The sequence below is a fragment of the Schistocerca cancellata genome, chromosome 7 (genome assembly GCF_023864275.1).
Source record: "Schistocerca cancellata isolate TAMUIC-IGC-003103 chromosome 7, iqSchCanc2.1, whole genome shotgun sequence".
Taxonomy (NCBI): Eukaryota; Metazoa; Arthropoda; class Insecta; order Orthoptera; family Acrididae; genus Schistocerca; species Schistocerca cancellata.
Window position 1 is genome coordinate 310,092,050 of NC_064632.1, and position 14,322 is coordinate 310,106,371.

The following is a 14,322-nucleotide window of genomic DNA, read 5'->3' on the forward strand; positions in this document are numbered from 1 at the left end:
GGGCAGGTGGAAGAGGAAGAGGGGGTGGAGATGGAAAGAGAGAGGGGGATGAGGAGGATATGGTTAGAGGGAGAGAGAGGAAGATATGGTTAGAGAGAGAGAGAGAGAGAGAGAGAGAGAGAGAGGAAATGGAAAAAAGAGAGGGTGATGAGCAGATGAAGATACAGAGAAGAGATGGATAGATAGAGGTGGTAGGATGAGATGGACAAACCAAGGGGGAGGGGAGAGAGGAGAACGCAGAGAGTGGGGGAGAAGGAGGTGTAATCAATTTATACACGATGAATGTGCATCCAGGCAAAGCTATGGAGAAATGCTAGTCATGTATATACTGAATTACATGTATTTAAAATGCTTCTGACACTAGTAAAAAATCAGTTTGTAAAGTATATAAGCAAACAGAAACATCACATATATAGCACATCTATGACGCTCAACACTGACATTAAGAATATTACGAAGTGTGCCACAGTAATTTATTTACAATATGTGTGCTGTTTACAATTCAACATCATATATATCGACTTGGAAAACCATATGGACCGCAACAAAACAAACTGCCATCAACTGGAACTCATTGCAGCGGCAAACGACTTGCTGTTCATCGAAACGTCTATGTAAGTGAAAGGATGGTAGCCTGAAACCAGTTATGGCACTGAAATAAAACGTTTGAAAAGTATTTGTGGCTGCTTGTATCACTCACCAATAAAAGGTTTATCGCTTATTCCGTTTTCGCTTCCCATGTCGTAAAACTTCATCATTACGCAGAACATTTTAATTTATTACTTCTTTACTACTAACTGTACTTGCAATAGATTTTGCAGGCAGTTCCACGTATGCTACTCGATGTGCCTGCATTGTACGACACATAGTTAGGGAAATGTATTATTATAAACATTGAGATGTGTGAAGAAGTAGCTTATCTTAAAATGGAGCACAAATTACGCAGACTATACCATCCAGCATTTGATAATGAGAGCATTTAGCGACTTTCGACAGACTCTAAACATAATTTCAAATCTTTTCTAACCTTTCTCGTTAGTCTATGGGTGCATAATCCAAAGCTATTAAAATAAATGTAATTAGTGTTTTATGTCTATAACCATAAAGGTTTTACATGCTTAATATAAAATATCTAATACGTTAACTCGTTTGTAAAGTGATGAGAGGTTCGCATCTCGAGCAAATGACTTGCAACTTCCAAAACTATTCGAGAAGCTACTTTATCTTCAGTGTAACGACTGCCATAATTTTTATCTTTCCCAGTATGACAATGGAAAACTTTATAGCTGGCCGAGAATGCATTTTCTTAGCTAACGAGAAGTACCATCTAGTGGAGGAACGATGAACTAATAACATTATAACACTGCCGGCCTGAAAATTGTCATTTGCGTCGGATATAAGTGGCAGAATGCTGCGGAAGTAAATATCCCTCGAACCTGCTGAGAATGATCGGGCCACGAGTGGATACGCTATCTGATCAAAAGTATCTGGTCACTCATATATAATGTAGAACTAACCAATAGATGCAACTAGTCGTGGAGCTGCCAGTATAAAGGAGGCGGGAGGTATTATATTGTCGGCAGAGGGGCAGTAATAGCAGAGTAGTTCAGTGACTTAGAACATGGACTAGTAACTGGGTGTCGCCTGAGTAGCATACCCATCACGGACATTTCAACCGTTCTGCATTTGCCCACGTCGATTGTTGGTGATCTGATTGTGAAGTGCAAACGCGAAGAATCAGCCATACGTAAACCAGGACCACGGACACTGCACGAACCTAGAGCATTGCTGAGCGTGGTTGAAAAAAGTGGCATGAAACGAGAGAAAGGAATAACTCACGAGTTCCAAAGAGCTACCAACAGCCTGTTAGCATAATTACTATGCGTAGGGAGTCAGAATGGGGTACATTAGTCGAGCAGCCCCTCATAAGTGACATATCCTGAAGTGAATGCTAAGCGACGCTCAAGGTGAGACGCCACTGGGCAGCGGGTTGGAAAAGAGTTAATTTGGAGTTATGGATCTCGCTGTCCTTATTGGCAGTCAGATGGAAGGGCTTTTGTTTGGCGATTGCCTGAAGAACATCACCTGCCATCATGTGTAGTGCCAACAGTGAAGTACGAAGGAGGCAGTGTTACAGTTTGAGGATTTTTTGTGGATGTCTTAATGAATTTAAGAAAACGTTAATGCGGGAGGATAGGAACACATTTTACAGCATTGTGTTCGGAGACAATGATTGATTGTATGATTATGGTAATGGGCTGGCATGTCTAAAGTCCCTACCTGAACCCAATGAACCACCGTTCAGATGAGTTAGAACGTCGACTTCAATCCAGACCCCAGCGACCAACATCCTCCCCAGGTTTCGGCTCTTGGTGAAGAATGGGTTGTTCTTCTTCCACGTACAATCAACCTAATTGGATGTGGCCTGAGCAGGGTTCAAACAGTCATAAAGGCGAACGGTGTACACACCCTATAATGTAACGTCACGCGTACATGAAGGGTTAATGGCATGCTATGGACCAAAATACTGGTGCGCGAAGTAGGAAGTTGTGCATCTGGACAGCCTGAGGTAAGCTGTTGAAGAACGGTACCTGTGCGCGAGGTGGCTCGCAGCTCGAGGTCCGAGAGCCGTGTGGACGCGGAGCTGTAGCCGTCCGTGGGCAGGCTGCCGTAGCCGGAGCTGTCCTTGCAGCAGGTCACGTCCTCGGAGGGCGCCTTGTGCAGCGTCAGAGCGCTCTCCGCCGCCCCCGCCCCCACCCCCGCCTCCGGCGTGGCCGCCCCCGCCGCCCCCGCAGCCGCCTCCTCCTCCGTGTCGGAGCCGGAGGCGCCGTTGCCCGGCTCCCTGCAGATGTTGGGGTTGGACGCGCCGTCCGGCAGTCGCAGCGCCGCCAGGTCGCTGCCGCCCCCGCAGGCGCTGCCGCCCCCGTAGCCTTCGCCAGCTCCGCTGCAGCCCATTCGCAGCAACAGTGTCCTGTGCAGGAGCCGCCGCCCTGGGGACGGCTGGGGACTCGCCGACCGCCGCATGCTGCGCTGCGCCTCGCTGTGGACAGCAAAGGCCAGTGGGTCAGATAGAGTTGTGACTCTGCCGCAGGCTACCGTAGACTGTTGCAAGTAAGCGTAGGCGATGGTAGGTTTCCTAGCAGCCGTGTTACCTGTACGTCAGCAGTGCTGCATACCTATCAGGCTTTATCTCATTTCTATCGCCTTGTCTTCTATGCGATCAGTGTCTTACAATAGATTACTCTAGAGAACGAAAGCTATGATCCATCTACAGACTGAATGAGGATATATAAAGAACCGCTAACGTATAGAAAATTTTTGTGCTGTATAGTTGTCCTCCTGTCTGTTATTTAAAAATAAACAGTATTTATAGCAAAATTGAAATTATGGATGTGGATTTGCAACAAGCTGGAAAGTTGAAGGGTCAGCAACTTGTGATACTATTTCAATATGACAAACAGCGAAAGATGCAAAACATGTCTTTCTGTTACTTGACGATGACTAGTTTCGGGTTTTTATTTATAACCAATTCTCAAACCGTTCTGCGAAACAATACGCATTCGATGAGAATACATGTTACTCCACTCAGCCGGCCGCTGTGGACGAGCGGTTCTAGGCGCTTCAGTCCGGAACCACGCTGCTGCTACGGCCGCAGGTTAGAATCCTGCCTCGCGCATGGATGTGTCTGATGTCCTTAGGTTACTTAGGTTTAAGTAGTTCTAAGTCTAGGGGAGTGATGACGTTAGATGTTAAGTCCCATAGTGCTTAGAGTCATTTGAACCATTACTCCACTCATGAAACTGGTTTCATTACCAGTTGCATTGTGTTCCTCTGGATAACGATTGTCATGATTGTCATTCGCTATGTGCAGTAATATGTATTCTGGATGAATGTCTATTACTTCACAGAATGGTTTGAGAATGGATTATGAAACAAAAATGGCTAGTCTGCAGCTTTGGGTGTTTGTTATATTGATATTGGAAATTTTCATTGTTTAAATCAGGTTTCATTCGAAGATTGTTTACCTGTAACGGAAACAGAGGGATACTACAGTAAAAATAAAAAGAAATACGTATTTACCATATAGCACCAGAAAACACAACTTCCTCAAAAAGGGTAAAATTAAAAAAAAAAAAACAGCACAAAACAAAAACATATCAAACTTCACTTCAATACTTTGCCGAGCTCACATAACACATGTTGCTCTTGGCCATAAACGTCTTTCTCACTTACCAATAATAATAGGAAACTATTGCCTATGTTCATGACGAAGAACGTTCTATTAGCACAAAATAACAACAGTAATTAGGTTTGTGCATGTAAACTGTACTTACACCAAAAGTAATTGCTTTGACTACACAAGAACGAAGAAGTCACGTAATCAACTTATTACTTATAAATGCAGTCTATATTTTGTAAGGATATAAAATACACATTGATTAACATACGACGGCGTTTGGTTCTGATTACGTACGAAACAAGCAGACAAACAATAAAGAAAGAGAAGTCGTTTGCTCCCAGTTTCTCCCACACGTGCATTTATGTTTCTTTCATTACCTGTGCTACCGGCAATCCTACTGTTTATTACGTCATTTATGTACTGTACCAAAACTACTGACCGTGGTTTTGGTTGGGTGCAACTTTGACTTTCTGTTATTAACTACATTCGTCAGGAATGGTAATGATCAAACCAGATATTTCGTCGTACTGAAGAATATCCCATATCCCATTTTTTGGGATCAGCCAAGAACCGCCCTTAGTGAACTAATAGCCACACTGCCACGAATAATCGCGCGTTTAGCGCGTTTGACCAGACGAGAACGCTCAGAACTTTTAATGTTCGTTGTGGAAACCGATTGATCGAACTTAACAATAAATCTTCGAATTTTTGATTCATTCACCTACAATCACGTGAAGTCGTATCACAGTTACTGCATAAGTTTCTCCGTTCTGATAAAACCAGTAAATACCCCTACCCTCGATTCTTTGAAGACTCTAAATCCCATCTATGAAACAACTTCAAACTTCCGATTACTTCGCAAATGATTTAACATGTTAAACACACGGTCCAGTTACATTAATATGACAACCGCCTGTGTTCGACGTCACCGTATAGTAACCACTCACAGACGACAGATGGCAACGCTAGCGTTGGCAAGTGTCGGGTCTCGGGAGGGGTGGCGATGCGGAAAACAGTGCAATCGTTGTCGTAATTCTGAAACGGAGCGATTTATCTCACGCCCAAAAGCGCATGATCATTGTCTTTCAGTCCACAGGTGGAAGTATTTCCGAAATTGTTTATCTGTAAACTGTTCGCCTACGGCCGTAGTTAAAGTATACTGCGTGTGGCAAAATGGCACTTTCCAAAACAGGTGGCGAAGCAACTGTGGTGGTGGAGCACCACGAGCCATAGATGAGGAGGGTGAACGACGGCTGCGGAGATGTGTACGGGCGAGTAGAGGTGCAACTATTGAGAAATAAACCACCTAGTGGAAGCAAGTGGCATTCAACAATGTCTCCTCAACGACAGTTCAGCAAACGTTCGTACGTATGGGTTCCGTACATACTTACCCTTTTTGTGCTGTGACAGAAAAATTCATCATTTGGTTTCCTTCTTCTTCCTGTTACAGCATGGTGCATTGCTTTATACAATGAAGCGCCGAAAAAAACTAGTATAGGCACGTGTATTCAAATACAGTGATATGTAAACAGGCAGAATACGGCGCTGCGGTAGGCAACGCCTATGTAAGACAAGTGTCTGGCGCAGTTGTTAGATCGGTTACTGCTGCTACAATGGCAGGTTGTCAAGGTTTAAGTGAGTGTGAACGTGGTCTTACAGTTGGCGCACGAGCGATGGGACACAGCGCCTCCGAGTGAGCGATGAAGTGGGGATTTTCCCGTACGACCATTTCTCCAGTGTACCGTGAGTATCAGGAATTCGGTAAAACATCAAATCTCCGACATTGCTGCGACCGGAAAAAGATCCTGCAAGAACGGGACCAACGACGACCGCAGAGAATCGTTCAACAACACAGAAGTGCAACCTTTCCGCAAATTGCTGCAGATTTCAATGCCGGGCCATCAACAAGTGTCAGTGTACGAACCATTCAACGAAATATCATTGATATGGGCTTTCGGAGCCGAAGGCCCACTCGTGTATCCTTGATAGCTGCACGACACAAAGCTTTAGGCCTCGGCTAGGCCCGTCAACCCCGACATTGGACTGTTGATGATTGGAAACATGTTGCCTCGTCATTTCAAACTATCGAGCGGATAGCCGTGTACGGGTATGGAGACAGCCTCATGCATCTATGGACCCTGCATGTCAGCAGGGGACTGTCAAGCTACTGGAGGCTCTGTAATGGTGTGGGGCATGCACAGTTGCAGTGATATGGGACCTCTGATACGTCTAGATACGACTCTGACAGGTGACACGAACGTAAGCATCCTGTCTGACCACCGTCATCCATTCATGTCGATTGTGCATTCCGACGGACTTGGGCAATTCCAGCAGGACAATGTGACACCACACACTTCCAGAATTGCTACACAGTGGCTCCAGGAACACTATTCTGAGTTTAAACACTTCTGTTGGCCACTAAACTCTCCAGACATGAACATTATTGATCATATCTGGGATGCCTTGCAACGTGGTGTTCGGAAGAGATCTCCACACATTCTCATACTCTTAAGGATTTATGGACAGCCCTGGAGGATTCATGGTGTCAATTTTCTCCAACACTACTTCAAACGTTAGTCGAGTTCATGCCACAATTTTGCGTGCTACGCTATATTAGGCACGTATACCAATTTATTTTGCTCTTCAGTGTATAACACGAATTATGTGGGTTAGTACAGTTTTGACGGTTTTTTATATATTTCGACACATTTACATATTGTGGGGTATAAATAGCAAATAACTACGCATAATATAAGGTTAACACAAAACCGTCTCCCATCCAGCGTAAGCTCATTTTACACTACTTTACATAGTACTGCAAAATGTTTTTAGGCTACACCTACAGTAAAGAAAAAAAATTGGTGTTTGATTTGCAAGTACAAATAATTTCGTACGACAAAATAATTTTTTGTAACATGTTTAAACCGCCAGGTGGCACCATAGAATAATTTTCATGTCAAGACGTCCTCTATCGGTAAGAAGTGTGCATTACACACAAACAGCGCATCATAAAGGTTTTTTGGTGAAAAATTGCGACTAAAAACATAATTATTGGTTTGGTGACATTAGGACTCTTGCAATGATCCCAGAAACCTTTCAACGTGTTCATTACGCCCATTAAAGGTACATTTACCCATCAGACGACATATGACATGCATATTTTACGTGCGTTAAGTTCGGTAACTTTGAACCTCCTGATCTCGGTAATTGACAACGATATCACCGGAAGCAGTATTAAGGTTCCCTGAGTACATCATCTTAAGGACATATGGTAAAAAGTTCGCTGATACAATGAGTAGAAATGATAGAAGTGCCCATCTCCATAACTGGTACTTTTGATACCAATAAAATCATGGTTTTCTGGTGTTTTCTCAGAGACCGCCCAAGAACAAATGGTGTTTTTACAAGCTGGCTAAGGCCAACCATAGACCACACTTAAGGCAAAAGAACCAACCGATTTGCTCGATTTCCATGGGCTGGAGAAAGCAGTCGTGTATTCAGAAAAACCTCAAGGAGGGGGCGCTAAAGATATCTTGAGCTGCCTTTACTTTTACAGTATTAAAAAAAATCAAGTCACATGCAAAGTTTAAGAAAGTTTTATTTAAACTGATTATACACATATACAAGACAATACCATCTTATGATATCGAGGTCACTAGAATGGCGGCGACTTTTCTCGTACGCGTGTGTTAGCTATCTATGTGCCAGACAGAAACGTATAAAATACGATGACGCGGACGCGCGTGCTACATAGGAAGTACAACTACTCGATAGCTCGATTCAGTCGAGTCGACTAACGAAAGAAACGAACGAATAGTGTGCGGGCTGACTGGCGTGAAGGGGGGGGGGGGGGGGTGGCGCGGGTGGCAATGCGAGCGGCCCCGCAAGGTGTGGGGGGGGGGGGGGGGCGCCTCGCGCGCATCCCATATGAATCCGCCACTGGCAGGAAATGTGTAGTGTTTAAATTTTGACCCTTACGGTAGGTTAGCTACAATGTGCCCGTTCTTTCTGTAAGTATTCAAATGGTCGGTAGGTCAAGGGATATCCAAACACACGACCCCATTGTCTCTGTAACCAACAGAACCCGAGATATGACCCCTGAAAAACCGCGTTTTCAGCGCGTCTTTTTGGAAAATATTGTCTGCAAAATGTGTTGCTAATAGAATTAATAGTAAAGAAGTCATGCCTGATGCTGAAGTTTTACTGCGTGGAAAACTAACAAGTAGTTGGCGATAAACTATTTTCGTTTCATTATTTTGTGAGCAGTGTCAACGAGAAAAAATTTCGTAGAGGGCTATTCGGAAAGTAAGTTCCGATCGGTCGAGAAATGGGAACCACTATGAAAATCCGATGAAGCTTTGCACAGTGTCTCTCGTACGCCCGTCAATCGCGTCACGTCACACTTTATAGAGTTTTGAGCAGATAGTGAGCACAAAATGATGCCTAGAAAATAGTGTCTCCTGCCAAGCACGAGGGCACGAGGAGAAATTTCGCCTGGAGGTATGCAGCCTACATATTATAACTGTCATGCATTACCTTCTTCAAGACGATCCCCAGCCGCATTCTGCAGGGGCAATGAAGATGCTCATGCAGTGTTTTCGACGGGAAGTGTTTGATCACCCACAATACAGCTCGTAAATGGCTCCCTCTGAGTTTCCTTTCTGCTCACATGAACCGCTAGCTATGAAGATAACATTTTGTCACATGGCTGTGAACCTCCTCCAAGCCGGACAAGGGATATTCTTGATGTTAAATTCTTACTCACGTCGAATCGGCGTTAGACCAGCGTAGAGACGTGACGGAATGCACTGACAGCTGCCTTCTATGACGAGTGTATTGGAAAGTTGGTGTAACGCTACGACAAATGTCTAAGTCGAAGCGGCGGCTAAGGAGATAAATAGCTGGAAGTTTCACAGTGTTTTTTTCGGAATACCCTAAATATTTGTAAAGTTTGTAGGAAATGGTTAAGTGCTCTCATTCTCAAAGACTGGGTGAATGCAGTCTGGGTAGTCTGTGCGCCATGGGTTACCCTGCCTCAAACCTCATACAAAGTTTGTACTTGTGATACTTGCCTTACTGTGTTAAACCTTTAGTTCAACATTATATCTTTTAATGAGTAGGCTATGACAGAATTTTAAATTTTTATATTTACTCAATAATTATAAGGAATACTGAAAATAAAATTTTTGTTGCTTCTGAAAGCCTTTAGATAAGCATCCTGCAGCTAGGATTGTGCACCATGAACTACGAACCGGTTTAGCCGTTTAGTAATCTACATCTACATCTACGTCATACTCCGCAAGCCACCTAAAGGCGTGTGGCGGTCGTTACTTTTGGTACTAATACCTGATCGTTTTTCCTTTTCCCATTCGCGATTGGCGCGTTGCAAGAATTATTGTCGGGAAACCTCTGTATTAGCTCTAATTTCTCAAATTTTCTGGTCATGGCCATTTCGCGAGATGTATTTGGAAGGAAGTAATATGTTGGCAGACTGTTCCCAGAAAGTGATCTCTCAATAGTAAACCTCTCCGTGATGTACAACGTCTTTTATGTAACGTCTGCCACTGGAGTTTGTTGAGCGTCTCTGGAACTCTCTCGCGCCCACGAAACGATACCGTGACGAAACGTGCCACTATTTGTTTGATCCACCCTATCCCTTCTATCAGCCGTGTTGATAAACTATACATCAAGAATCGGTCGAACAAGAGCCTTCGTAAGCCACTTCCTTCGTGGATGAGTTACACATTTCCTTAAGGCTCTTCCTTTGAATCTGTCTGTCTCTATTTTTCCTGTTTTATGTGGTCATCCCACTTACGAACGCTCTGGATCGTTACTCACAGATATTTTACGGTGGATATTGTTTCCAGCAATTTGTCATAAATAATTTAATCTTACAGTAGTGTATTTCTTTTCCTGTGTATGTGCAGTACATTACATTTATTTATTTACAGCGCCAACTGCCAGATCACTATTCATCAACTCTCTGCAGCTCATTCTGCAAATCGAAGCTATCTTCTGGCGTTGGTACCTTTTTTTATAGACGAGAACTTTACCTGCGATCTTTTTTACTAGATCATATATGCATTATATGTACACTGTAAACAGTAACGCTATCACACTTCCCTGGGGTACTACGGAAATTACATTTCTCGATTTTGTCCCGTTAAGAACGACACGTTGATTTCTATCTGCAAGGGAGTTCTGCATCCAGACGCAAGTCTCGTCCGATACCTGATAAGCTTGTATTTTTTCAGTAATAAGCAGTGCGGGACGGTGTCAAATGCCTTCTTGAAGTCAAGGAACACGGCATCAAACTGAGTATCGTTGTTTACAGCGCTATAGATCTTGGCTAATTTTTATAGAGGAGATTTACATCGTCCAAAAATATCACAATTGTTCAGCATAAAACAGGTTTCTTAGCTCCACAACAGATCGGCGTCAACAATATAGCCCTACAATTATGTGCATGTGTCTTACAACCCTGCTTGAAACCGGGATGACCTGCACTTTTATCCAGTCAGTACCCCTCGCTGCTTCAGCGACCTACGAAAACAAGTTCTTTCGGATAATCTTTGTAGAATCGTACAGGTATATCATCCGGACCTGATGCCTTTCCACTACTAAGCGACTGTAGTTTCCCTTCTGCTTCGCGATATGTTATCTCAATATCCGCCATTTCGACGTTCGTTCGATGATTGACAGGAAGGACCGTGTTACGATCTTCTCTCTGTTACCTTCCGTTTCAGTACCAGTATGGTCACTGAGTGAACGAATAGAGGATTTCTAATTGCTTGCTGATTTTACGTAAGACCAAAACCTCATCGGGTTTTTACTAGGATCGATTGACAAAATTTTACTTTCAGAGTCATCGAACGCTTCTCTCATTACTCTACTCAGGCTCATTTCCGCTTCGTTCAGCTTTTATTTGCCAGTTAGGTTTTGACTTCTGTTGAGTCTGTGATGAAACACTCTTTGTTTAAGTAGCAGTTTTCTGACACGTCTGTTAAACCACGATTGGTCTTTCCCATCCCTTAAGACTTTGCAGTTGTTTAAGGTTTATTGAACGATGATTTTCAATTTTTTCCATTTATGCTTCACATCTTCGGCCTCACTACTAAATTTTTGTTGTTGACTTCTAACATATTCTGAAATTTGAATCCTGTCACTCTTGCTCAGCAAAAATGTTCTCCCATCTTACTTTTCTCTTGTAAAACTCATGGTCATAGTTGCTACCACAGTCTTACGATTAGTGCCTTCCTCTAAGTTAACTGACTCAATAAGTTCATGTCTGTTTGTTGCTAGGTGGTCTAATACTTTATGTTAACGTGTTGGTTGTGGAATTATCTGCTGGAAGTAACGTAGATGTTTTCACTGTTAAGACACTGTACTCTGCGTAAAAGTATACAGTTTCAGGATTAGACACACAGTGACGAAATGAGAGTTCAGATCGAATCAACAATCGTATTGTTTATGGAAAGTAAAATAACGTACACTGAGGTGACAAAAGTCGTGGGATACCTCCTAAAATCGTGTGGGAACTCCTTTTGCCCGGCGTAGTTCAGCAGTTCGACGTGGCACGGAATCAAGTCGTTCGAAACCCTCTGCAGAAAAATTGAGCTACGCTGTCTCTATACCCGTCCATAAGTGTTGCCGGTGCAGGATGTTGTGCGCGAACCGACCCCTCGGTTATGTTTAAGGGGCTCCGGAACGCCCTATACTTGCAATGTTAAAATAACGCTTATAAATTACATCTTTCCTCACAAAGTATTTGAGGTAGGAAGTTGAACTTTTTACAGATTATTTATTGGAATATGGGCTACAACTTAACACAGGGATTTTTCAAAATTGTAGTTCAGTTATTAAAGATGATTTTTTTTCAATTGTAATGAAAATTCTAAACATTTTTTTGCAATTTTTTATTTATATATTCAAAAATATACAGTTTTTTGGAAAAAAGGCTGTGTTAAATTATGCAGAAGGTACTGTGTAACATTTACTGAAAGTTTGAAACAAATATGTTTGGAAGATCCTTAGAAAACATGTAATTAGTATGAGAAAATAAAAGTTTTGAGAATCGAGCGACGAAGATTGGATTAACTTTTTAGTGCATTCCAGGTCCATAGGATGGATTATCTTCATCCTCTGCAAACTCCTCCTCCAGCTTCCTCTTGTTCCTCCTCCTGTTTACTCTTGCTTGTATTTCTAGACTCTTTACAGCCCTGTCTGCAGCCCGAAGGCGTTCCTCGTCTAAAGCAAGCATCACTCGTACCATGTTAGAACCTATCTTCATTCCCGTATTTCTAAAAACCTTGCACCTTACAATGTTGCCATCATTGAAAGTCGCAACAGCAACTTTACTTTTACTCATTATTATACTTCAACAAAACAGAGACTCAAGAAACAGAATTAATTACGAATATTTTCGAGATAACGACAGAGTAAATAAACATGAAACAATCGACAATCACACCAGCGATATATATTGAACCATCACAGGTTAGCCACAACACATACTTTATCTCACAACACTAAAATGTACCTGATGAACACGGACGTTAATAATAACACCATTTGACGGCAGTTTAACAGCGCCACAGTGGGTCACGCCCATGTAGAACACATTTCAAAAACAATTTAAAAATAGTTGTAGTCTTCGGAATTGAATAAATTATATATCTATTAAAAGGTAATAGTCTGCACATTCAGAAAACGCAAAAAAGTAAAAATTGAACTTTTCATGATTTTGAGCCTTTCCGGAGCCCCTTAAATGGTTCAAATGGCTCTGAGCACTATGGGACTTAACATCTGTGGTCAGCAGTCCCCTAGAACTTAGAACTAGTTAAAGCTAACTAACCTAAGGACATCACACACATCCATGACCGAGGCAGGATTCGAACCTGCGACCGTAGCGGTCACGCGGTTCCAGACTGAAGCGCCTAGAACCGCACGGCCACACCGGCCGGCCCTCGGTTATGTACCATAAATGTTAGACGGGTTTCAAGTCGCGTGATGTGGGTGGTCGGATCAATCTCTCAAAATGTCCGGAATGTTCTACAATCCAATCGCGAACAACTGTGGCCCAGTGGGGTGGCGCATTGTTATCCATATAAATTCCATCGTTGTTTGGGAACATGAAGTCCATGAATTGCTGCAAATGGCTTCCGAGTAGCCGAACATAATCATTTCCAGTCAATGATCGATTTAGTTGGACTAGAGGATCCAGTCCATTCCATGTAAAACCAGTCCACACCATTACGGAACCAAAACTATCTTTCACAGCCTTGTTGACAATTTGGGTCCATAAGTGAATATCTAAAAGAGCTATATGACACAAATAGCAAACCAGAAACTCTGGAACTTGAATCACACAACAGTGTAAGTGGTGACGAGAAAGGACCAACCATCATAATGGAAGTAAAGTCTGCCATAGCTGCAATGAAAAATGGCAAAGCGGAAGGTACAGATACGATACCGGGAGAAATATTAAAATGCTTGAACCAAAATGGAATAAGAGAAATATTGAGATTATGTAATAAAATATATGACAGTGGTGAATGGCCTGAGGACTTTCTGACAACGGTAATGATTCCATTACCGAAAATACAAGGAACCAAGAAATGCAGCGAGCACAGCACAATCAGCCTCATTTCACATCCAGCCAAAGTGATGTTAAGAATAATTAATAAAAGACTTGAAAAAAGTAATGGAGGACAATCTTGACGAGGAGCAGTTTGGCTTTAGACGGAATACGGGCACCAGAGATGCAATAGGGCTCCTACGAATCTTGGGAGAAAGGTTTATTGAAAAAAGAAGAGACCTATATATGTGCTCATCGATCTAGAAAAGGCATTTGACAATGTGGTTTGGGACAAGTTTGCGACTATAATGACGGAAAAGAGAGTGGACTGGAAAACCAGAAGACTTGCAAATTCATTAGATCTTAATCAAAAAGTTTCAATTAAAGTGAGAGGAGAAAGTACAAACTGGATCGGACTAGGAAAAGCAATAAGACAAGGATGCTGTCTATCACCTACTCTTTTCAACCTCTACTTGGAAAATATGACTGACCAATGCTCATTAGATAACAAAGGCGTAGAAATTGGAGGAAGAAGAGTACGGTGTTTGAGGTTTGCTGATGACAT

General features: G+C 42.6%; 1 protein-coding gene across 1 annotated transcript in view; it reads right to left on the reverse strand.

The window, feature by feature from the left end:
• The window catches only part of LOC126092746 (kinesin-like protein KIF26A), a 481,728-nt gene that overhangs the window by 25,655 nt on the left and 441,751 nt on the right, over positions 1-14,322 (reverse strand). Inside the window, exon 17 of the mRNA XM_049908472.1 lies at positions 2,592-3,040. Within this exon, the coding sequence (XP_049764429.1) occupies positions 2,592-3,040 (449 nt within the window). The remainder of the gene's footprint in view (positions 1-2,591; positions 3,041-14,322) is intronic.